At 43.7% G+C, this 22641-nt stretch overlaps 1 protein-coding gene across 3 annotated transcripts; it reads left to right on the forward strand.

Moving 5' to 3' along the window:
• The first annotated feature begins 673 nt into the window (after positions 1–673).
• Positions 674–22566, forward strand: PARP14 (poly(ADP-ribose) polymerase family member 14). 3 transcript variants are annotated; one of them, XM_086465142.1, is made up of 19 exons: positions 674–866; positions 990–1096; positions 1191–1229; position 2368; positions 3494–3685; positions 4685–4972; positions 6870–7106; positions 8003–10239; positions 11661–11894; positions 12151–12372; positions 13349–13433; positions 14406–14555; positions 15065–15127; positions 16772–16939; positions 17779–17985; positions 18085–18678; positions 19806–19945; positions 20490–20664; positions 20889–22566. In XM_086465142.1, the coding sequence occupies exons 1-19, from the start codon at positions 674–676 to the stop codon at positions 21176–21178; spliced, it is 5622 nt and encodes a 1873-aa protein (XP_086321268.1). In that variant the 3' UTR covers positions 21179–22566. The 3 variants fall into 3 exon arrangements, with proteins under 3 accessions (XP_086321268.1, XP_086321269.1, XP_086321267.1); XM_086465143.1 differs by lacking the exons at position 2368; positions 3494–3685 and adding an exon at positions 2638–2712 and having other exon boundaries at positions 1191–1224; positions 19800–19945; XM_086465141.1 differs by lacking the exon at position 2368 and having other exon boundaries at positions 1191–1224; positions 3482–3685; positions 19800–19945.
• The last annotated feature ends 75 nt before the right edge of the window (positions 22567–22641 follow it).

Below are 22641 nucleotides of genomic sequence, written 5' to 3' on the forward strand. Positions count from 1 at the left end.
GGGTCTGCTCAGCGTCTCAGTGTCTGACTACTCCTGTATTTGGGTGACATCTGCCCTTGCTTATGGTATTTAATGACATTTGGTTATTACCTATTTCCACAATGAACTTGCGGGGAAAATTTTTCATTTGTCTGTCTCGTATTTGGGCACATGAGTAAAATACGCAGCGAGAAACAGCTGAAAACTGTAATCTTCAAGGGGAAGACCTGAGCCCTCAGTTGAAAATGTCTCAGCTCGCTGACACGTGGGTCTGAGGAACTTGCTCTTTCGTTGCCACCTTGCACAGCTGACGGAGAATGGTGGAAACGGGTAATTTCAGTTTGTTTCATGGCTTGTTTTGAAAACGCGGGAGAGCGAGGTCTGTATGATCCAGTGCCCAACTCACCGTAAGTTCAGGCATTGGAAACAGCTGCATTCCTAAAACCGGTTGCTTGTACGACTCTGTGGCAGGACAAGGCCGCCTCTACGATCTCCCGGGCAGAGCGGGCCGCGTACCCGCGGTGCTCCCCGGGGCGGCAGAGCCGCCGTCCTGCCCGCCGTGAGGTGGCGCGGCGGGAAGCGGGGCCCGCCCGTCCGCCCGCCCCCGGGACAGGGCGGAGCGCGCCGCCGCTGGTTTCCTCGCTGAAGAAATGAAACCGAAAGCGGCGGGATGAGGGGAGACGGAGAAGCGGCCATGGCGGGGCAGCGGCCGGGCGCCTTCCCGCTGCTGGTGCGCGGCGACTGGGGCGCCGCCGAGCCGCCTCCCGCCCTCAAGAAGAAGCTGCTCTGCTACTTCCAGAGCCAGAAGCGCTCGGGCGGCGGCGAGTGCGAGCTGCGGGCCGGTACCGGCACCGGGCACCTCCTCGTCTGCTTCGCCCGCCCCGAGGGTGAGCGGCCGGGGCCGGGGCTCTAATAGCCCCTGCCGCGTTTCGGAGGCGGGCGGGGGGGGGGGTGGGATGGGGGCGGCGGCGGCGCGCCCTCCCCTCACCGGTGTCTGTCGATGTTGGCAGTGAGGCAGCGGGTGCTCGACCGGCGGGTCCATGAGCTGGACTGGGGGCCCAGAGGGCGGCTGTCGCTGCTCGTCACCGAGCCGGCCGCGGACGGTGACCCCGCGCAGGTGAGGCGGGCGGGGCGGTGCGGTGCGGGGCCGGGGCTCCGGGCTGGGCGAGCGGGGCCGTGGTTTAACCGCTCTTCTCTCGTTCCCCTTCCAGGAGGTGGGACCAGCCGGCGGGGCCGAGGCGCCAGGTAGGGTCTGCGTGAGGCGCCGTGCGGGGCTGAACGCTCGCCTCAGCCCTGCGGGGCCGGGGCTCCGGGCCTGGCCCACCCGCGGCTCGGCGCTGCTCCGGGGAGGTGGCAGGAACTGGTGGCCGGTTCACTCGCGGAGTGCCAGGCTGGCGTTAAGCTGTGCTCTTTCCTCTTCCTCCCCCCTGCGGCCCCAGCACTCTTCCTTTTTTAAACCACGACATTAATTTAATTCCTAAAGCACAGCCCATAAGTAAGCTAAGCTGGACGAGCTAACTTGCTATGCATTTTGTTGTGATTCCAGCTGACATCATGTGTTTTCCCTGCGGGCCAGAGTTTGCTCGTCGTATGTAGCACGCTTACCTCTACATGCATAAATATCGTTTGTGCAGATGAGGGTGGCGCACAGATGAACGTTGAGGGTGCAGACTAGAAAAGCAGTCTGGCAGATGTTACCGTTATCTTTTGTTTTCTAGTTTAGCTGTGTTCCTTATTGTTTTAAGCTAGCAGGCAGAGGTCACAATCATAGAATAGTTTGGGTTGGAAGGGCCCTTAAAGACCATCTAGTTCCACCCCCCTGCCATGGGCAGGGACACCTCCCACCAGACCAGGTTGCTCCCAGCCCCATCCAGCCTGGCCTTGAACGCTGCCAGGGAGGGGGCAGCCACAGCTTCTCTGGGCAACCTGTGCCAGTGCCTCACCTCCCTCACAGGGAAGAATTTCTTTCTAATATCTAATCTAAATCTCCCCTTTTTCAGTTCAAAGCCATTACCCCTTGTCCTATCACTGACAAAGAGTCCCTCCCCACCTTTCCTGCAGGCCCCCTTTAAGCACTGGAAGGCCGCTATAAGCTCTCCCCAGAGCCTTCTCTTCTCCAGGCTGAACAACCCCAGCTCCCTCAGCCTGTCCTCACAGGGGAGGTGCTCCAGCCCCCTGAGCATCTTTGTGGCCTCCTCTGGACCCGCTCAAGCGGGTCCGTGTCTTTCTTGTGCTGGGGACCCCAGAGCTCAGTATAGATGTGCAGAGTCAGAGTATGTCATGACAGGTGCTTTTACAGAGGTGCCTGGTTTCTAAAGGCATTTCTCTCCAGATAAGGGATGTCTTTGACAGATCTTGTGTTCAACAGCACAGTTTTTATGAGGATAGTGTTGTAATGCATGGGAGGACCTGCTCGCAGCATGACTATGTGCTTGTTTGTTTTTTACTGTTATGCCTGAGGCTTCTTCAGCTTAAAAGAGTGTTTCTGTAAACGTATTCTATGTATGGTTTAAAAAAAAGAATATATGGAAGTCTATGATTCTGGCAGTGTCAAATGAAACTAAATTCAAGCTGTGTTAGTTCTTGGGTCTACAGGAGTGTGACCTTTTTCTTCTTGAAGTATGCAGTAACTGAGAAATCATTGTCTTTTATCTCTAGTTAAAGAACCCCAGGGGTCTCTTCCCACCTGCCAGAATAAGGAGACTTCTATGTGTACTCAGCAAAAGGAGACAGGTAAGCATGCCACTTACCAAGCAGAGATCAGTGTATTCTTGCTTCATTGGTTTTCATTGACCTTTATGCTGCAATAGAGCCCTGGTCACCTGGGTGGCTTGTGGTGTTTGTCTAATGTAGTATAGAAATCATGATCTTAGGCTAAAATAAATATTTTTTTTTTCTTTGTACGAGTCCCTTTAGGAAACTCCCCATTTCACTCGCTGCCTCAGACAGGTCAGTTCCTTAGGGAGAGTGTGCAGTGGATGCTGACCTTTGTTCTGGGTAAGGCTGTCCCTGTCCGGGCCTTCCCAGCTGTCACCAGTCCTGACAAGGCAACCTGTGACTGAACATCAGTGGCCATGTACCCCAGATACACCTGAGCTCTGGTGGCAGCCAGCACATGTAGACCCATGGTGACCCACAGCAATGGCTGGAGCTGTAAGAAGAGAGGGTGCAGAGGCAGAAGAGTGATGGTTCCCCTCCTCATGGATTTGTGAAGCAGCTTTCATAGCCATTAGCTCTGCTGTCCTTGCCTGGTGATGAATGGAAGCCTTTTCTCCTCACCTGTTGATATGACAACTCACACTAGCAATAGGCTCAGCTTGTTTGGGATTTAAAGGCTGTTGTGGGAAAAAGCCAAACACCTGAATTACTGTTTATTTGCCTATTCTTTTCCCTGGTCTTATCTGGGATCTGAACAAAAAGTGGTGAAAACCTGGAAGATAATAAGCTTGTTTTTTTTCCTTAACTTTTGCTTAAGATATTAGGTGTGATCTTTTCATTCCAGAATCACAATCAGGTGAGAAACTGGAAGTGGAAAAAGCAACCTCTAGGAAGTCTGTTGTAGTAGTAACCACTGCCTCTGGGGAGGAAATAGAAGATGAGATTGTGGAAATGTACTTTGAAAATAAAAAGAAGTCCGGTGGGGGGACTATCGAGTCCTACATCAAAAAGGATCAGCAAATGATCATTACCTTTCAGGATGAGGAAGGTATGATCATATCTTATGGGTGTTAGATTACTGAAGCGTTTGCTGGTGCTGGATCTCTTTGTGGGCATTGCTTCAGCAGAAAAGCATATTATTCCCGATGGATGACAATGTAAAGGGAGCAAATGTGCCTTTCTCTCCGATGCAGATGTGGGTTTCCTACAGTGTTTATAATAATCCACAGGGAAAGAAGTGCTTCGCTAGCCCTGTCCCAAATGCTTGATCAATGTTCATAAAGAATAATGCAGGAGAAATGATGTCAGGAGCTCTGCAGAATAAGTAAGCTTAATTCAAGTTCAGGAGACTGGATAAAGCATAGTAGAGTATTAACTGCAGATCATGGGTAAATGTTTTGTTGTATTTTCTTTCATGTTCATTTTAATTGCCAGGATTTTGGAGATTGGGAAGAAAGGAGGTATTAAATATTATGCATTTGCAAGGCAGGGGTGAATGCTCACCTGGTGGAGAAAATTATTTTAAAGTAGCCTCAATTTATATGTAGTTTTCCTCTATGCTAAGGTGCTGTTGGCAAGTAGCCAACAGTTAGTGTGTGAAAAACGTATGCAAAAAGACGAAAATGTTTATGCAGGATAAATAGTTAAATACAGTAACTATATTTGACTATGTTGAATACTTAATAGTTAAATATTTGTTAAGTACACAAGCAGGATGGAAAACCCTTTCTTTATTTGCTATTTATTAGATGTTCCTAATCTGGAGAAGGGTTTCTTGCACTTGAGGGCAGTAGAAAGGAGGCAGCACTTATCTCAAAAAGTAACTTTTTTTTTTTTTTTTTTTTTTCCCTTGGGAAGATTGGGGGCATCTAGATTATAGAGTAGCTTTTATCCTGACCTTAACTTTTGATGTAGTTTTGCCTTACTTGTTTCTTCTGTGATATGAGAAAATGCCTGGCCGTGTTTTTAAAGTGGAGTGTAATTTCATATGTTACTCTCTTGTGGTGGGAGGGAAGGGAAGATCACATTTGTTTTCCTGTGGAACTAGATGCCCAAGAAGTTCTGAAAAGGAAGCATCACTCTCTGAAGAAAATTGATCTGGTCGTGAAGCCATGGCGAGTGGAGACTCTGCAGGAGCCGTGCCAAGTAGAGGACTCTCAAAGATCCTTCCCTTCCGCCATAATTGTGCTTGAAAATGTGAAGGAGACAGTAAAGGAGTGCATGTTAATTATGCTGGTAGAGAACATCAGTGGCTTGTCAGAGGATGATGGTGACTTCAGTGTGGAAATGATACCTGAAATACGTGCTGCTGCAGTTACTTTTATTGGAAATACCGGTAAGGAGTCAGAGTTGCGGATCTTTCTTACTAGCTACTTGTGTGTGTGTATGTGTGTGTGTGAGGGCAACTAGGAAATGAGTGTTTTCTCTCATAGATTTAAGGTTTAATCTGATACTGGTTCATTTTAAATGAGGATTTACTCTACTGAAGTTAATGACATACCTTTTATCTGTAAGGTATAGAGGCCAGTGTAAGTCAGAAGAGGGCTAGCTCTGATTTGGATAGTAAACAGAATAAGTAGGACTAAAAACTAACTTTATACAAGCAACATAAAGATGTAGGCAGTCTTAGAACAGATTGATGATAAAGGCTTTCCTTGTCTGTGTAGTAAGTTTGTATTGGTTTGAGGGAAAATTGAGTGTGGAACAGAGCTTTTTAAGGTTATTAAATAGACTGCCTCAGGCTTGGGAAATCTATTGTAGTAGATTGGAGGCCAAGAGAGGATTAGGGGAGTAGCATCTTCTTACAGGTGTTCTCTAGATACCTGCTGTGGCCATTGCTGGAGACAGGATACTGGGCTGGATAGACCCTGGGATGCTGAGGCAAATCCAGCTGTCCTTATGCAGAGTGGCAGCTGTCAGTTACGTGAAGCGTGGCATTAACACCCTACGCTTTGCCTGATGCTGCAGTACCAACTAGTTGTTAAGCTACTGCGTGCCCACTGTGGTTTTTTAGCCTGTTCAATACCACACGCTTTATCTTCTGCCGTATTAGTGATTGATGACAAAGGCATCTTCCAGGTGATGAAGAGGTGTCTGCTCCTGCTTCCCACCAGTGAGGGGTTGGGGGGGACTTCCTCGTTGATTTATGGTTGATATTATTAACAAATTCCATCCCAGGACATGGGCAACAGTAAGTGATTTGATAAGGCTAGATTCAGAAACAGTGTGAGCCAATGCTATAGCAGATGTCGTAGAGATAGCAGCACCACATTACTGGGAGAACTGACTTAAACTGACAGCAGTGAATTGGTTCCAGGATTCTTTGGGTGCTGCTGTGCTTGAGTCCTTTTAGGGATAAAGTGATTTTACACGTGCTTGATTCTGGGTGAGGAGGTAGGACAGGAAAGAAGAGAGAATTCTGTCTTCTGTGGGGAAAAAATTGTAAATCTCTTTAGAAGGTAGAAGGTGATGGGAACAAGTTATGTGCCACTTTGAATCAACTTTGTGGGAATAGCTGTGTTGCTGGTAATATGTGAGAATGAAGTTGCCCAGCAATCTTGAAGTTGTGAAGGGTAATCCCTGTGGTACCATTGTCTGTGGTCTTTAGTCTGTGGTACCACTAAACGAAATAAGTTTTTAGTCTCTGAGAAGGCACAGGGTATTCTGCTTTAGAAATCAGAAGTTAATTGTTTCTCATAATGTGGTCCAGTCCCAAATTTTTGGTGTAGCCTTTAGGAAATAAGTAGATCCTTTAAAAACTGAATTGTGTGTTTGCCTGACATAGGAGTGACTTGTTTATCTTTTACTGTGATAACAGGGGGGAGAATAGCCAAAAATAGAATATGTTTATCAAAATCTGAAAGAATCCAAATTCAAACTGTTGACTTAAGTCTGCTTAGTTGTGTATAAAGCTATAGCCCAGAAATGAACCTGATCTTATTTTCTTTTGGGGTTGAAGAGGCCCAGTGCTACTCAGTAGGGAAACTAGTGACGAATTCTGGCTACAGTAGTTGTAGTCAACAATTGTGATCAGTCATGTGGTGAATACTAGGTAACAGGCACTGAATATGTGGAAAGAAGTAGCTTGGTGGGCACCTCTGAGTTGATAGATGCTGTGTAATTTGGTGCTTTTGGTCAATAAGTACAGTGATAGTCTGCTAACTTCATAGTAGAAAAGCGAGCTGCTTGTTTGCTTTTTTATTTTTTTTTTTCCTTCTCCCTTCTATTTCCAGCTGCAGAGGAATTTGCTAAAAAGCTGAATCAAAACCACAGAGCAAAGCAACAAAACATTACTGCACGGTGCCTTGAGCTAACAAAAAGTGTTAGGGCTGAAAATTTACCACCTAACACCCCCAGTGACTATATAACCATCTACTTTGAAAGTAAGAGGAACGGAGGTGCGCAAGTGGTGGATGTTCAGCAGCTGCCTGATGAAGATGCAGCTATCATTACATTCAATGACTATAAAGGTAATGCAGAAATATGAAGCCCTTGTTTCTTCGAGATGCTTTCACTGAAAGATCAAAACGCGGATTTTCTAGAGAAATGCCTACTTTACCCCTGTAAAACAGCAGATCTGGTGCTTTGTCAGCAGGTCTCTGCTAACTGGAGTGCAAGCTTAAGTTTTGGACCAGCTGGGCATGAGGCATAGAAGTTTTTCCGTTTTATGCACAATTTATTTCAGCCAGGCCTTGATCCTTACAGAGCTCAGGTTACAGTTTGAGTTCAATAGAGAAAGCACAGCCTCATGTAGTGCAGGAGACTTGCCTCCGCCCCGCCTTCACCACCAGCTGCCCTGTGGCAATGTGTGCTGCATGGCTTGTCTGAGGACAATTGCTTGGACAGCTTTTTTTGCCCGAGAGCAGGTGCTGTGGTTTGTCCAGCCAGTGACAGAAACATGAGCATCTGTGGAAGGTGGAGGACAAGGGGGAAGCCGGGGGCATTGCAGCAAAGGGGAGAGCTGAAGGGAAGTTGAAGAAAATAAGTGCTCTTTCGGGGGGAAACAGAGGAGCTGTGATTTGATACTGCTCAGTAGCAGCCCAGACAACTGCTGAGTTGGGCACTTCAAGTACAGTATATAACAGAATTTGAGGCAGAGACGGTGCTGAGCATACCTCCTTCTGGAGGTGGACAGTGTTGGTTCTTAACTGTCTGTCTTTAACTTAGTTTATGGCATTTAAAACCAGTAACTCGTCAGTAATCTGGCATTATTTCTATCTGGGAAGGGGCGAAAATTACTGTATAACTATTCTTAGATGTAACAAACATTATTATGTAGAAAATACAGTTGGGAAAAAAGAACTCGGAAGATCTTTGGTTTTAAGTGCTAGCATTAATTGTTTGGGGTTTTGTTTGCTCATTTTAGATGTAACCAATATCTTGGCAAAGCAGCATTCATTCAACAAAACGCCAATCTCTGTCTATCCTTACTACATCTCACTGGGAACAGCCCTATATGGAAAGGAAGGGCCACAAATAAAGAGGCCAGATCCCATTACAGTGCCTCTGGATCTGTGTGTCTGGTCTTACTTGCAGAGAAATAATCGGCTAATTGAGGCAATAAACTGTGAAATGGCAGAGTGTAATTGTGTGCTAACATGGCCTGAACCCCGCCATGCAGACCCAAAAGTTACTTTGCATCCTTCAGCTACTTTGTCTGAGCAGAAGAGATCAGCATCTCGACTGATCAAGACATGGAATGAAAAAGTTTCAACAGCATTTTCACGTAGCATATCGAAGTACAAAGCAATTAAATGTCAAGTGAGCGCGGAGGTGTGGGAAGCCATTAGAAACAGCTTTACCCATGATGAAGTTCTGATAATCCCATGTATCTCCAAGGGTTTACTTCTTCTAGTAGGTGAAAAAGAAGTTGTGAAGGATGTTGAACAAGAACTGAAGGTTCTGATAGAAAAGGCCACCAGAGAAATCGAAAGAGAAAAGCAAAGAACTGAAGAAATGATGCTAATGGGTCCAGGGGAATATGCACTTTTACAGAGTACTGGTCTTGAAGAAAAAATTCATATGGAGTTCCCAGCCCTGCAGATAACTTATGATCATTTTCAGAAGATAATTAATCTATGTGGAGTGCCTGAGGAAGTTTATAAAGTAAAAGGGGAATTATTAGATACTATACGCAAAATGGCAAAGAAAACAATTAATATCCACCCTTATATCTTTCAGTTTTTAGAGCATATTGATAATGAAACCTTGTCACAGAGCCTGTTTATGTCAAAACAAATTAGTGCTTTTTATGAGCTTGGCACAGGAACTATCATCTTGAAAGGGAGTGCTCCTGAAGATCTCCAAAAAGCAGAAGAAGAAATAAAGAAGGAACTGGACTACAAAAGCATTACTTTGGAGGATGAGTCGATCCTCCAGAAAGAGGAATGGAGGATGCTCACCAAGCAAAACTGCTCTAATGAAGCCGTAACAGTCACTCAGGCAGAGAGTCAGATCATCATTGCTGGTTGTTCTCAAGCAGTAGCAAAAACCTTTGAGGAACTTTTTAACTTTATAGATGAAAACACGCAAGTACGAAAGGTCATTGGAGGAAAGCCCATGGCAGTCATCATGTTTTTTGAGGAAGAGAAGACCAATGTTTGGCGTGACTTAGAGAATAAAGGTGTAGAAGTTTGCTTTAGCACACAAAACAAATGTAGAGTTATATCCTTGAGTGGGCCAAGAAGAGAAGTGCTGAAGGGATTCACCTTAGTTGAGCAAATTCTGTCTGGCCTGCATTATAAGCGTCTGGTAATTAGAGAGCCAGGAGCCAAGTCGTATTTCAAAGAGCGAGAAGACTTTTTTGCTACTAGTGCAAAACATGAGTTTAAGTGTCTAGTCAGACTGGAAGAGCAGTCAGAAGAGCAAGAACATAGTAATATAGGCAAGCCCTACAGGCAGGTGACCATGGATGGAATTGTAATAGCGATTTATAAAGCTGACTTGTGCAGTCATCCTGTTGACGTTGTGGTAAATGCATCTAATGAAGACTTAAAACACATCGGTGGCCTTGCTGAGGCACTGTTAAAAGCAGCTGGTCCAGAGCTGCAACAGGAGTGTGATGAACTGGTGAGGAGGAACGGGAGTTTGCAGCCTGGGTGTGCAGTTCTCACCGGCGCTGGGAAACTCCCCTGCAAGAACATCGTTCATGCTGTTGGGCCGAGGTGGCGGAAGGAGGAAGCAGAACAATGCGTGTACTTATTAAGAAAAACAGTGAAGAAAAGTCTACAACTAGCTGAAACACTTAATCATCATTCCATAGCTCTGCCTGCTATAAGCGGAGGGATTTTTGGCTTCCCCCTGGAACTGTGTACATATTCGATTGTATCCTCCATCAAAGAGACCTTGGAAGAATCCATGGGGGACAGCAGCTTGAAGGAGATTCATCTTGTGGATATTGCGCAGAATAACATTCAGGCTTTCAGCAAGGCACTGACAGAAGTGTTTTCAGATTCACCTTCCTACAGGTCGCTGCATCAGACCAGTCCAGTTCATAAGCCTAAGAAAAGCAAAATTTCTCAAAATAGCAAGAACTTTCCGTTTGTAACAACTGAGGAAGGCCTTAACATCATGCTGAAAAAAGGAAGCATTGAAGATGCTACAGTAAGTGTTTTAAATTACCTGCTTTTAAAATACCAAATGGTTGGTTTTTTTTTTTTTTTTTTTTTTTTTAAAAAAGAAAAACAAAAAAAACCCCAGAAGAACAAAAAAATGACCAATCTTAGACCATCATCTGGAATTGGCAATGTAACATGTTTGATATGTTACTGAAATTGGCTATCGCTCCTGATAACAAGCATTGCTATTAAGTGACTGTGTTACATGATAGATACAGGTGGCTGTGCAGCGCTGCATTTCATCGTCTGCTAACAGAGGCGCACAGCTCCCTGTGGTACCTCGTGCATTACAACTTAGCAGAAGCAACCGGGGTCAGCAGGGACGGTTCTGGGCTCTGAACCCCCCTGACCCTACCTTGCTGGGCAGGACCACCCGCGTGCAGCATTGACCTTCCCAGAAATCCTGATTGCAGGAGCGTGGTAGTAGCGCAGAAGAGGGTGCTCAGTGTTGGTTAATGCAAGTACCCTCCCTTGTGAGATGGCTGGGCTGCTGCCAGATCCACTGTGGTCCTGAGGCAGCACAGACACGCTCCTCTGAGCTCTGGGCCCTCAGCCAGTCTGGTTCTCTCCCTGCATCTGTAGGATATTGATCTGGGGAACTATTAATCATCATGTCATTGGTAAACACTGGCACAGAATGTGCAGTTGCTATTGCATTCCTGTGGAGAACTAACTTCACTAGTTGATTTCCAGTTGCCTCTGGTATTCAGTTGCTATTAGCTGGCTGATAGCTGCTTTACTGGGCTCACTGATACTGGAAGCAGCTCCTTTCAAGACCCTTTCCCTGGTGGCAAGCAAATTCTTTCAGGAGTGGATGTCTCCCACAGCTTGTGCAGCTCCTTCAGTTAGCCAGGGCAGAATGTACATGAAAACGTGTACAGAGGTCCTTCCTGAGGAGCTGCATGTAGTGCTCGCCACGATGATCATAGCCCTTTGTATTTCTCTCCCTTGTAAGTTACTGCTTTTCCCACTTCTTTCTCCTTAGCTTTCCTCTCGTCTTGTTTGTCTTCAGCTTCTCCTTTGTTTTCTAGAGTAGCTGCACAGGAACTCCTGCTTACCTCATTGAACACAGATTTTTGGTCTGCAAGCCTCTTTTGGAGAACGAACTTGCATAAATGTATTTCAAATGGAGGTAGAGTGACTAGACCAGGAATGCAGAATTTTAACTTTCTCCCATCGTGTTGAAATTAATTTCACTGTTAACTCAGCTTTTGTGTTGTTTTGGGCAGGCTCATGATAGTAGAATTCATACTAACTTCTGGCTTATTCCAAAACTTTGTGTACTCTTGGGTTGCTGTCCCCAAAATTTACTTTGTAAATCAGTAGGCAGGCTGTATTTGAATAACCGTTTATTTACCAATTAAACAATTACTTAAAAGCTAGAGTTTTTGCTTGCGTGTTTTTCAGACAGACATTGTTGTCATCAGTGTTGCCAAAGACCTTCAGCTTGATAAAGGGCCACTCTCTAAAGCTTTGCTAAGCAAGGCAGGGCCAGTGCTTCAGACGGACTTACAAGAAGGCAGCCAAGGAAAAACACCTGAGGAAGGATCCGTGTTGAAAACAAAAGGTTACAATCTAGGTTGCGGTGTTGTGCTTCATGCTGTCGTACCTGCATGGTCCCAGAGACGCGCATCGTCAAAGGTATAAGGGATTTATGTGCTTGAACTCTAATTTGACTAGCTTTATGGTGGGTTTAATGCCACTTTTCCTTTGAAATGGAAGACAGTGTCATAGGAGATGAGATATTGGCCTGTTTTTTAACTGTGTGGCTGATTCCTTGTGATGTAGGCAATTATTATATGTTAATACCAAGAGGTGTCTAAAAGGGAAAGTGCTACATTGCACATACTTTAAAAAATTACTTTCACTAATTGAAAAAAATAATCGTACTTTACAGGTCTTGGGTGACATCATCACAAAATGCCTGGAGATTGCTGAGGAGCTGTCTTTAAAGTCAATTACTTTCCCAGCAATTGGGACTGGGAATTTAGGATTCCCAAGGTCTGTTGTTGCTAAATTACTGTTTGACAAGGTGTTTGAATTCAGTAGTAAAAATGGAGTAAATTCTCTTGAGGAAGTTCACTTTCTGATGCATCCAAAAGACACAGATAATATTCAGGTGAGTCACCATGTTTTCCTGTCTCTGTTATATGCTGGTTTATTTGGGTCTGTCTCATGATACTGATGATCTCCAAAGAATCCACGGCGTGCTTGTTCTTATACTAAAGAAGTTTGCTGACAATCTCTCTTTTCTGTACTGTAAGTTCTGTCTTTCGTTCCCTCATGGTCACCTGCCTGTCCTGTACAGCCCTACTCCTTTCCTGTCATTTTGTTCCCTGGCAATAATACAGGCAAAACTGTAATTACTCTTTGTCTCATGAACTTGCCTAATTCTTCGGTCCATAGGACTTGCCTACAGATAAATTTTCTGCAAGTCCTGCATAGCTGCCTTCGCTCTTGGAAAAAGGAGTACTTTCAATGGAGTGATAGTGTCTTTTTAGGAAGAATAATTATGCTAGGATTGCTGTGCTGGTAAACCTCTGCAGTAGAAACATATCAGTATTCTGCATCCCCTTTTCTTCAGTATCACGTTAGCACAAATTAGCCGCGCTCAGGTTACTCATTTCACACATGAATCTCTCAAAAGAGAGCAGCCACACTGTGAATTAATGTCCAAATAAGTCTTTCTGCATCTGTTGACTTCTGCTGTTTTGTGCAGTAGCTAATATATTTTGAAAGGTCAAACACAAAAGCCTGAGCTGTTGTGCATAGAGGAGGGTGGCACTGACTGCAAGACTTGAGTTAAGAGTGTAAACTAGCCCCTCAGTGTAAGGGTGCTGTCTGTTAATGTACCCCTCTGGAATGGTAACTAGGGCTTTGACTTAGTTATTCATCAATTCCCTCTGTTGCTCACGCTGAATAACCTTGCTCTCTGAGAACAAGTGTGTCAAGACTTGCCATCAGCATTACGGCAGATGGTATGGAGTAATTTGTGTTAAGCTCTTTCTAAATGTTTTCTAACTTTACTTTTCAAACCTTTATTTCTACTGTGTAATCTAAAGACTTCTACAGTACTTTGTAATTTCCTTCTCTAGGCATTTTCAGATGAACTTGAGAACAGGTGTGGAAATACTGCAGATGTTAAAGTGCAGAAGACTTCTCCAAGTAAGGCTAGCCAAGGTATGGATAAGCATGTGTCACAGAAGTTGTGTGCCTCGTGGATTTTTTTTTTTTTTTGAGTCTTTTAAATATTCCAGGGAGTGCATTCATTATGGATGTTTAGATATTTCTTTGGTGAGCATATCGTTCCCGAAGTCCAAGTAATAGTCAAAGTGGCTGCTGTAAAGGCAGCATATAGTGTTTTCAGAGTGAGTGTCTGTAATGTCTGAAACAGTGTTGGAGGTGCCAAGAAAAAAAATGCACCTGTGATTCATTTACCTGGATAGTGTCCCTACAAATAGGGGCAGCAGAAGCTATCATGGGCTGAGGGCACAAGTAGAGCTTTTTTCTTTTATTGCTGCAGCACGTGATTAGACTGTGAACAGGTCAGTGTCTTCCTGTGTCCTGGGAAGGAGGTGAGTTCCTGGTCTCTTAAGTGGCCTCTTTGGAATACTCTTAAATCTCTTACATGTTCAGGTGACTAGCAAAACTAAACTGAAATATCTTTGGTGTTACCCAGCCTAATGGAACTGCAGAGTGTAGAAAATGAGGTACATGTGGAAAACTTAAGCAAGTTTTTACGTATAACACATAGGCTAAAAGTTCCTGTCACACAGCAGAGAATCTGCCTGAAAACTCTGCGAGGCAGAGGGGCAAGGGAGTGAGACTTGGAAAGTTTGCTGCTCTCTTACCTTGGAGTTTCTCAAGCTTATATGGTAAAATGTTGCAAAGTAGTGTCTGTATACCAGGTGTGCAGCAAAACAAGGGGTTTTCTGCCATCTCAGCATGAATAGCAATGTTGGGAATAGGTAAAGGTTGATCAGAGACTGCTGTGAGAAAAAATGTTTTTCAGTTAACATGGCAGGCAGTCGTCTTCACAGGCTGAGTCTGGAGCCAAACTGTGGCCTCTGTAGGCATTGTGCCCATGAACAAGTCCCTGACCTCTTACCTCAGTCCTCCCTTCTGCTCAGTGTCTCTGTTTCTTTCCTGCAGCTTCCTCTGGCACCTCTTCAGCCCCAGCACAAAATGTACATGAAATGACAATTGGCTCCGTCATATTCCGGGTGGCGGAGGGTGATATTACCAAGGAAGAGAGTGATGTCATTGTAAATGTAACAAACCAAACATTCAGCCTCAAAACAGGTATTTTAGTTGGTATTATGTGTGAAAACAGTACATGTGTTTGGAAGGAGTGGATAAGGAGAGTAGGAAGTTTGTTTTGTTCTGTTTTTTCAAAGTTTCAAACCCTTCTGTTTCACAGACTAGTTTCTGTTTTGCTTCTTAGGGTACAATGGTTCCATTAGGAAGTGTCTGAAACTTTTCTTTGCTTGTTAATCTGTGTTACAGGATGGCATATTTAAGACTCTTGCAGAAAGGGAAACATAGTATTTTTTTTTTAAATAGAATCTTTTAATCCTTCTCGAACTAAAGGAGAAGACAAACCTCAGTGAGGTTTTGACCTCCGGGAAACTTGTTAGGTACTATAGACATCGCTTTGAGTTGAAAAGTATAAGCCTAAAATCTAAATTATAACCTTTAATGTTACCAGGATTGAGATACTTTAGATACTATGTGGTACACAGTTCTATCTCAGATGGGACTTTAATGGTATTAACAGTAGTGACAGTGGATTCATATGCCTCTTACTTAAGGTGTCTCTAGAGCCATTCTGAACGGTGCCGGAAAAGCGGTGGAAGATGAATGCGCCCAGCTAGGTACGGTACAACATTTCTGACCTCCTTTCTGAAGGTGTTCAGGCCTGGCGGGGAATCTGTTGGAATGCCTTCTCAGTGTCTACTGTGCATCCATCGGTATTAGGTGCTGTGTTACATCAGCTAGTTTTTAATTGGGTAATGTGCTATTTGTAAAACATCTACTGAGGGAAGGAAAAGAAAAATCTTCAAGAAGAGGGCTTCTAAGCATATTTAAAGAACTAAATCTATTCATTATTGCATCCTCTTTCTGTCATGGTTTAACCCCAACTGGCAACTAAAGATCATGCTCACTCACTCTTCCTCCCACCCCTCCCGCTGTGAGATGGGAAGGAGAATTGGCAGGGGGGGGTGGTGTGTGGGGGGGTGGTGGTAAGTAAAACTCATGGGTTGAGATAGAACAGTTTCATAACTAATCTAAAATAATAATAATTGTAATGAAAATGAATATAGAAAAAAGAGAGAATGAAATAAAACCCAAGACAGACAAGTGATGCACAATGCAATTGCTCATCACCTGCTGACCGATGCCCAGCCAGTCCCTGAGCAGCGATCCGCCCCTCCCAGCCAACTCCCCTCGGTTTGTATACTGAGCATGATGTCCTATGGCATGGAATAGCCTTTGGCTAGTTCGGGTCAGCTGTCCTGGCCATGCTCCCTCCCAGCTTCTTGTGCACCTCCTCACTGGCAGAGCATGGGAAACTAAAAACTCCTGGACTTAGGATAAGCCCTGCTTAGCAACAACTAAAACATCAGTGTGTTATTGACATTATTCTCACACTAAATGCGAAACACAGCACTGAAACAGCTACTTAGAAAGAACATTAACTCCATCCCACTGAAACCAGGACATATTCCAATAAAGCTTTCTGTGATAAAAACAAATCAAGTCTACATTGAACAGAACCATGAGCAAGGGATGATGTTGGCAGAAATGTTAATAGAGAAGCCATACCCCACTGGAAGCAACTGTCGGCCTGCAACTCCTTTTGTCATTCTGAAGTGAGAAAATGTCTGCTGTTGGCTTAACTAGCAACCCACTGCCACATCCTCTGTGTGACCAAGAGGGAAAACTAGTGAAGTTGACTTCCTGCCTCAGAAGAGACGTTTATTTGTAGACCAAATTCAGCTAGTGAACAGCAGATATAGGGAGTGAGGATGGATAAGTACGTGGGTTTAAACCCCACAAAATAAGGGAAGTGGGAAAGACACTGGTGTGGAGGTCAGCTTGGAAGACCAACTGAAGGAAAAGAATTGGGTGGAGGAGATAAGAGGTAAACCTCCGTTGTGCAGGCCAAGAGGGTAATTCAGGCTAGGCGGCCTGCGGGTAGATGGCATGCTTGTTTGTGCGTGAAGGTGGAGTAGTACTAGTCCGTGTGAAGCTCTCCAAGTCGGCAGAGCAAACTTGACAAATAAGGGTGCACACAAAATTTATTTGCCAAACAAGGCAAATATTTTACAAATGTAAAATGAATGCTTGTGCCTTGAAAGTGAAAATAGAGAGAGGGGGTTGCACAATTTGTGGAAGGAGACTTGAAGCTTATCCTGGGGAATATTTGTTGTCACTTTTATCTCCTAATGAGGATTAGTACAGATCTATATTGTGGATAATTGTTGATTAATTACGTTTTCCTACTTATGTTTCAGCCTCACAATCTAACAAGAGCTATATCACCACCCAAGCAGGAAGCCTGCCATGCAAAAAAATAATTCATTTTGTTGCCCAAGAAGATATCAAGGCGCTAGTCTCCAAAGTGCTTCAGGAGTGTGAACTACAGCAGTACACCTCTGTCACCTTCCCAGCAATTGGAACAGGTCTGTGTCTCCCGTTATGAAATGGATTCAGTGCATGTGATTCCACTGATCTCAGGGTTCAAGGAATGAGTTTGATTTAGCTGGAGGGGTTAGTCTTTGGTGAAAATATATGAAAACTGCAGACTTTAAAACTGTTACTAGAAGCTTATGAAGACCAAGAAAGCTTCGTTCCTTGCAGTCAACTAGTATGTGAGGAGTATAAGTGCTCTAGAGCTCACACTTCCTTGCTAACAGGGATTCAAAGGTATGTCTGTACTTCCTGGAGAACCATAAATACTTGACACAGCAGCCTGATATGTGTGGGCAGCTCATCAGAGAATTATCCAGGGTGCTACTTCTCCATTGCTGAAATCAGTAGATAATGCAACTCTGGCTGGCTGCTGAACAAGTAGGGCTGGTACGGATGGAACGTGAACCTCTCAAAAAGGCCAGGTTGTCCCTTTTTTGTCTCTTGTTATTTTCAGTTAGTTCAGTAGAAATGCCTAGTGAGAGAATCCAGAACTGGGACCTATGCACACAGGGACCTCTTGCGTGAATAAAACTAGACTTGCTTTTGAGCAAAGAGTTGGCTACTGGGCTGTTGAGCGTCAGGCCAGTGGCCTATTTGGTGACAAAACCACATCATCTACATCATGACCTGATCAGTTGCCATGTCAACAAAAGTGAACCTCTGTTTTTCCCTTGCTGATAAATAGAAACCTTTCCTAATTGCCAGCCTGAAGTTATTTCTGACCTGTTCACAATCCAAGTGATTGTGGATAGGTTCATAACTGACATTTTAACTATTTGTAACAGTTATTAACACTTTTTAAAGGCAAAATGCTTATAACTTGTTTCAGGTGAGGCAGGCCGTGATCCAGCTGTAGTAGCTGACAGCATGATAGGAGCAGTAACTGACTTTGCAAGAAGTAACTCCGCTCCATCTGTGAAAACTATTAAAGTTGTCATCTTTCAGCCACAGCTGCTGAGTGTGTTCCATAAAAGCATGCAGAAAAGAGAAAATCCTGCTAAAACAGTCGCCAAATTACTCGTTTCCAAGTTAACCTGTAAGTAGATGTCAGTTAAATACAGGCTATAGATCAATCTGTTTAGCACCAGCTGATAATAGTTAATATTTATTACAACATTTGTGTATCTCTTTGTAGCATTCTTGGGCTCTGAGAAAAGTTCCCCAAAGAAAATAAACAAAGCAGTCTTGGAAAAGAAAATTGACCTGGCTGTTGTGCAGATCTGTGGTGAAAACAAAAAGAAAGTAGAAGAAGCTGAAAACTGGTTGAAAAGTGCAATTTTAAAGGAACAGTATCAAAGAGAAATCACAGATGAGTCTATCTCTCATTTTGGTGAAGCAGAGTATGAGGAACTGTCTAACCTGCAAAATAAATTAAAAATTGCCCTTTATTCGCTTGGTACCTCTATTCGAATTGCAGGTGTTGCAAAAGATGTCTGGATGGCTTATTCAACTGTTCAAGAAATGATCCACAAGGTAAAAGCTGCTAAACAGAAAGAGATTAGAGCAGAACTTTTACAAAACTTAATCGAGTGGAAATATTTCGAAAAGGATTCCTATGTGCCCTTCAACAGTCTCACAAATATGCACTTGGAAGATGCTTTCATGGGAAAGCAGAAAGAGATTTCAGTCATCATTGATGAGAAAAAATACACAGTGAATTTAGAAGCTAGATATGCTGTGGATGACCAAGGAAGACATAGACCCGTTATGCGTATGAATAAATCTGAAGGTAAGTAAAAGCATCGTGATGGAGTGACATTCCCACGTTAAAACCAGGTTGCATCCAGCCTAGTAGGAGTAAGAAATGGTAAGAACGTGCAAAATATTGTTAGGAGCTTTGTGCAGGACTGTTTCTGGAGAATGTAGAAACAAACTGAATTGGGAAATGAAAATAAAAGAATCCAGGAGTTATTTGAAATATTTGGAAATGTAGGTAATGTGTTTTGAGGTTCTTAGCAGGCTTACCAACGATAATTAGATGTCTGTAGCAATTGTCATTCTAGATAGGGCTCAGCTCATTTCTGTTCTTGATGTACCCTCTTCCACTTACTTCTGGTCCTTTACAATACAAAGAGCTACTTTTTTCTTACTCATCCATACGGGACTTTTCCCACTGTATTATTTTCCTCTGTCCTGCTGTGACTCAGTTTTACAGGGGTACATTTTGTATCTTAATGGGAACAACTTTTTGTCCACTTAACACTTGAAAGTGGACAGGTTTAGGTAACTGGAGCTCCCAGTGCCTTAGTAATGCCTCCTGCATGTATTTTCAGATTTTTATTTCTTGTTCTCTTGCCAAAAAAAAGTCACTTCTAATTGAGGGAGGCTATAATGCTGGATGCCTGTAGCATATGCATCAGTCAGTGTTACTGTTTGACAATACAGCGAGACACGAGGCCTCACAAGAAATGAGGGAAGGGAAGACTTCTGCTTTTCAGATGGAGAGTGTGTTCTTGAACTCTTTGATTTAAAACCTTCCTTGTTCGGATGCTTTGCTCCTAGTTGACGAGAATGCAGTAAATCTGCATTTGCTCTGTGTCCTTGAAAACTTGATTTGCAGAGAAGGCAACTGGTAAAAGGTGTTGCAAAGGATCCCTCTTCAGCTGTGAAGAACAGATTTGTCTAGGAGCTACCAATTCAGGCCCATCAACCTCCAGTGCAGTGGCAAACTAGAAACTACAACACCCTAATCCTCTGGTAAAAGACCCATGGAATACTCTTGGCTGACAAAGAGCAGTAGGCACTAGTGATAAGCTAGATGTGTAGGCTTTTAGAAGGGTTTCTGGCAGGGCATATTTCATTTTAAGCAGAGGATTTGGGTAAATATGATTGATTATGTTTCTTCTGCAGATCAAGAGTCAACAGTGCTCCCTGCAACATGGGATGATATGCAAAACCAGCTACTCAAAATAGTGGAACTAAAGCCAGAAACAAAAGAATATAGAGAAGTGCAGGAAAGGTTTCTGAAGACCTGTCAGTCATTTAAAATTGAAAAGGTAAAAGTGTGTCATCATTTCTGAGCATAAATACTTGGATAGCAAGTGATGAAGAATACTAGTAACAATGGAAAAATAAATTCCACTGGGATTTCTGAAGCTGGACAAGTCTTTATGGCTGTCACTAACTTTAATTGGGGTCAGTTTAATGTTGCAGTTGAGGCATTTGGAACAACTCTTAAGCAGTCGCTTCTTCAGCACCAAGGGAGAGTGCTCTGCTCTGTCTTGAAGTCGTTTTTGCTGTGGTAAGCACAGCATTTGCTCACTTCAGCCATGTGGGCTTTGCAGGTAGGCACGTCATCTATGCCCCAAAACCTGTGAACTGTTCCACGTTGTTTCCCATGGAGCGTTTCTGTCGTGTTTGGGGCTGGGTTCTGCTGTCCATTATGCCAAAGTTTGGAGTGATTTGACTAACTTCTTTCATAATCTGGTATACACATTGGTGCGAGGAGGAGAATCTTGGAAGCAGATTGAATTGTTGATACACTAATGTTTTCATCACAGCAACCTACTTCCTGTCTGTCTTTCCTTTCAAACTTTGCAGATTGAAAGGGTACAGAACCCGTATCTTTGGAAGACCTACCAAATAAAAAAGCGTGAAATGGATAACAAAAATGGCAACAGAAATAATGAGAGGTTTCTGTTTCATGGGACAAGTAAGGATTCGTTAATCTTAATTAACAGCCGTGGATTTAACCGGAGCTATGCTGGAATGCACGGTAAAGTGAATTTCAAAACAATTCTTGTTTTCCTGAATAGGGCTAGGACTGATTAGCCATGCCACCTCTATAGTCCTGCCTTGTATGCAAAGTTATTTGGTTTGTTATATCTCCCTCTTGCAAATAAAAAGCCAAATTGTCAGGAGATGCACAGGCTGTGAGCATGGCAGGTGAGTGATGGCCGCTAATGAAATGCTCACAAACATTTGTTTTTCCGACTACAGCTGCAAACTTTGGAAACGGAACGTACTTTGCTGTTGACGCCAGCTATTCTGCCCACGCCACCTACTCTAAACCAGATGCGAATGGGAAGAAGTACATGTACTTGGCTCGAGTCCTTGTTGGGGAATATTCTCAGGGGACAAAAGGATCAATTACTCCAGCAGCAAAACACGCTAGTAACTCTATAGATCTGTTTGATAGTTCAACTGATAATGTGAACCAGCCATCCATGTTCATCATATTTAATGACATTCAAGCTTACCCAGAATACCTGATCACTTTCGCTAGATAAGCATCTTGATTGCAGCCAAGACTCTGCATCTTCCAGCCTTTGTGTAGGACAGGAGCACTTATAACAACATACACACTGAAAACAACAAATAGTTTTGTCAAGCTAACTTCCTAAAGCTTGGTTACATTTAAGCAACCTCTGGCACTTTTTGATAGCACTGAAGTAGGCTGCTTGTTTACACTCAAGAGTAGCTGAACATATTTAACACTTGAGCTTAGTATTCCACTGAAAACCTCTGTTAGATTACATATCAAGCCTTTATAGTGTATAAGCCTTTCCATACAGCCTTACAGCCATCCTAGTTATGCTAGGAAGTGGGGAGTGCTGGCAGGAGACTGGAAGTATTCAGCCACTGACGCTCAGTGTTGGCATTTCTGATGGCGTCTTATGCTCTGTAAATGACAGTCTGCATCATAAATTGTGATAACAGTGCTTTTCAGTAAACGAACTAATTGTAGTTGGTGGCTTGTGTTTGTCTAATTGTCTCTGAATATTTAGCATTGGTTTTCAGCCAGTGAACTTCAATCAACTTGACATCTCAAATAGCGATTTGCTTGGTTTTAATATAGTAACCCTCCCTGGCAGGTTAATAAGACCTTCCACAGAAGGTTCTAGAAGTTGCCCAAGTTACTTACATATAACCTAAGAGAGACAGGAAAGTAAATTTTGAGAAGGTGTTTCTGTTGTCATGTGCCAGCTGCAGCAACCTTCCTGTGATATTAAGGAGAAATGAACAAACCGAAGAAAGAGAGGTGGGGGGGTTGTTAAGGGTTAAATTAATAGGTTCCCTCAAAGGGATGGTTATTAGCAAGATAAGAGGTCCGTGTTGGGGGGGCAGGGGGAAGCAAAGCACCATCATCTTCTTTGTAGCATATTCATAGAATAATAATAAAAAAAATGCCTCTCCCAGCCTTAGATATCCTGAGCTCTTCCAGTGAAAAATCAGTCTGATGCAGCAGCTCCAAATTCTAAAACCTTTCGGCTCCTCTAAATGTATCAGATTTGGCTTCTTTTTTCGTTGGATGATTAAGAGAAAATCTTGCACTTCTTGCTGTTACTTCAAAGTTTTACCGTGGGTTGGTGTGTCCATGTAAGCAGTAATTGTTGCAGCGTAAACAGTGCTGAGGGACACGTTTTCTAGGGAAGGTGGTGTGGAATCATGTGAACCTGCAAGTGTCTTAGCAGAGCCATTCACGCCCCACCCCGCTGCTCCCTCTGCAACAGTGCTGGAACCACTGGCTTTGGGCTTTATTGTTTTCGATTATGTCTCTTTTCTAACTGCTGAAAAATGCTGACTCTGCTTGAACTCAAGATAGGGGCGTGGGGGCCAAAAGTCTTTTAAGTTTGGCTTTTATAAATGAATAAACTTAATCAATCCTTGTAACAAATACCTGTGGTCACTGGTTCATCAATGTGACAGAAGCGAGAGCTGTGGCTGGGGGTGCTTCCCTGCAGCTGATGGG

The sequence above is a fragment of the Leptosomus discolor genome, chromosome 5 (genome assembly GCF_034619465.1).
Source record: "Leptosomus discolor isolate bLepDis1 chromosome 5, bLepDis1.hap2, whole genome shotgun sequence".
Lineage (NCBI taxonomy): Eukaryota > Metazoa > Chordata > Aves > Leptosomiformes > Leptosomidae > Leptosomus > Leptosomus discolor.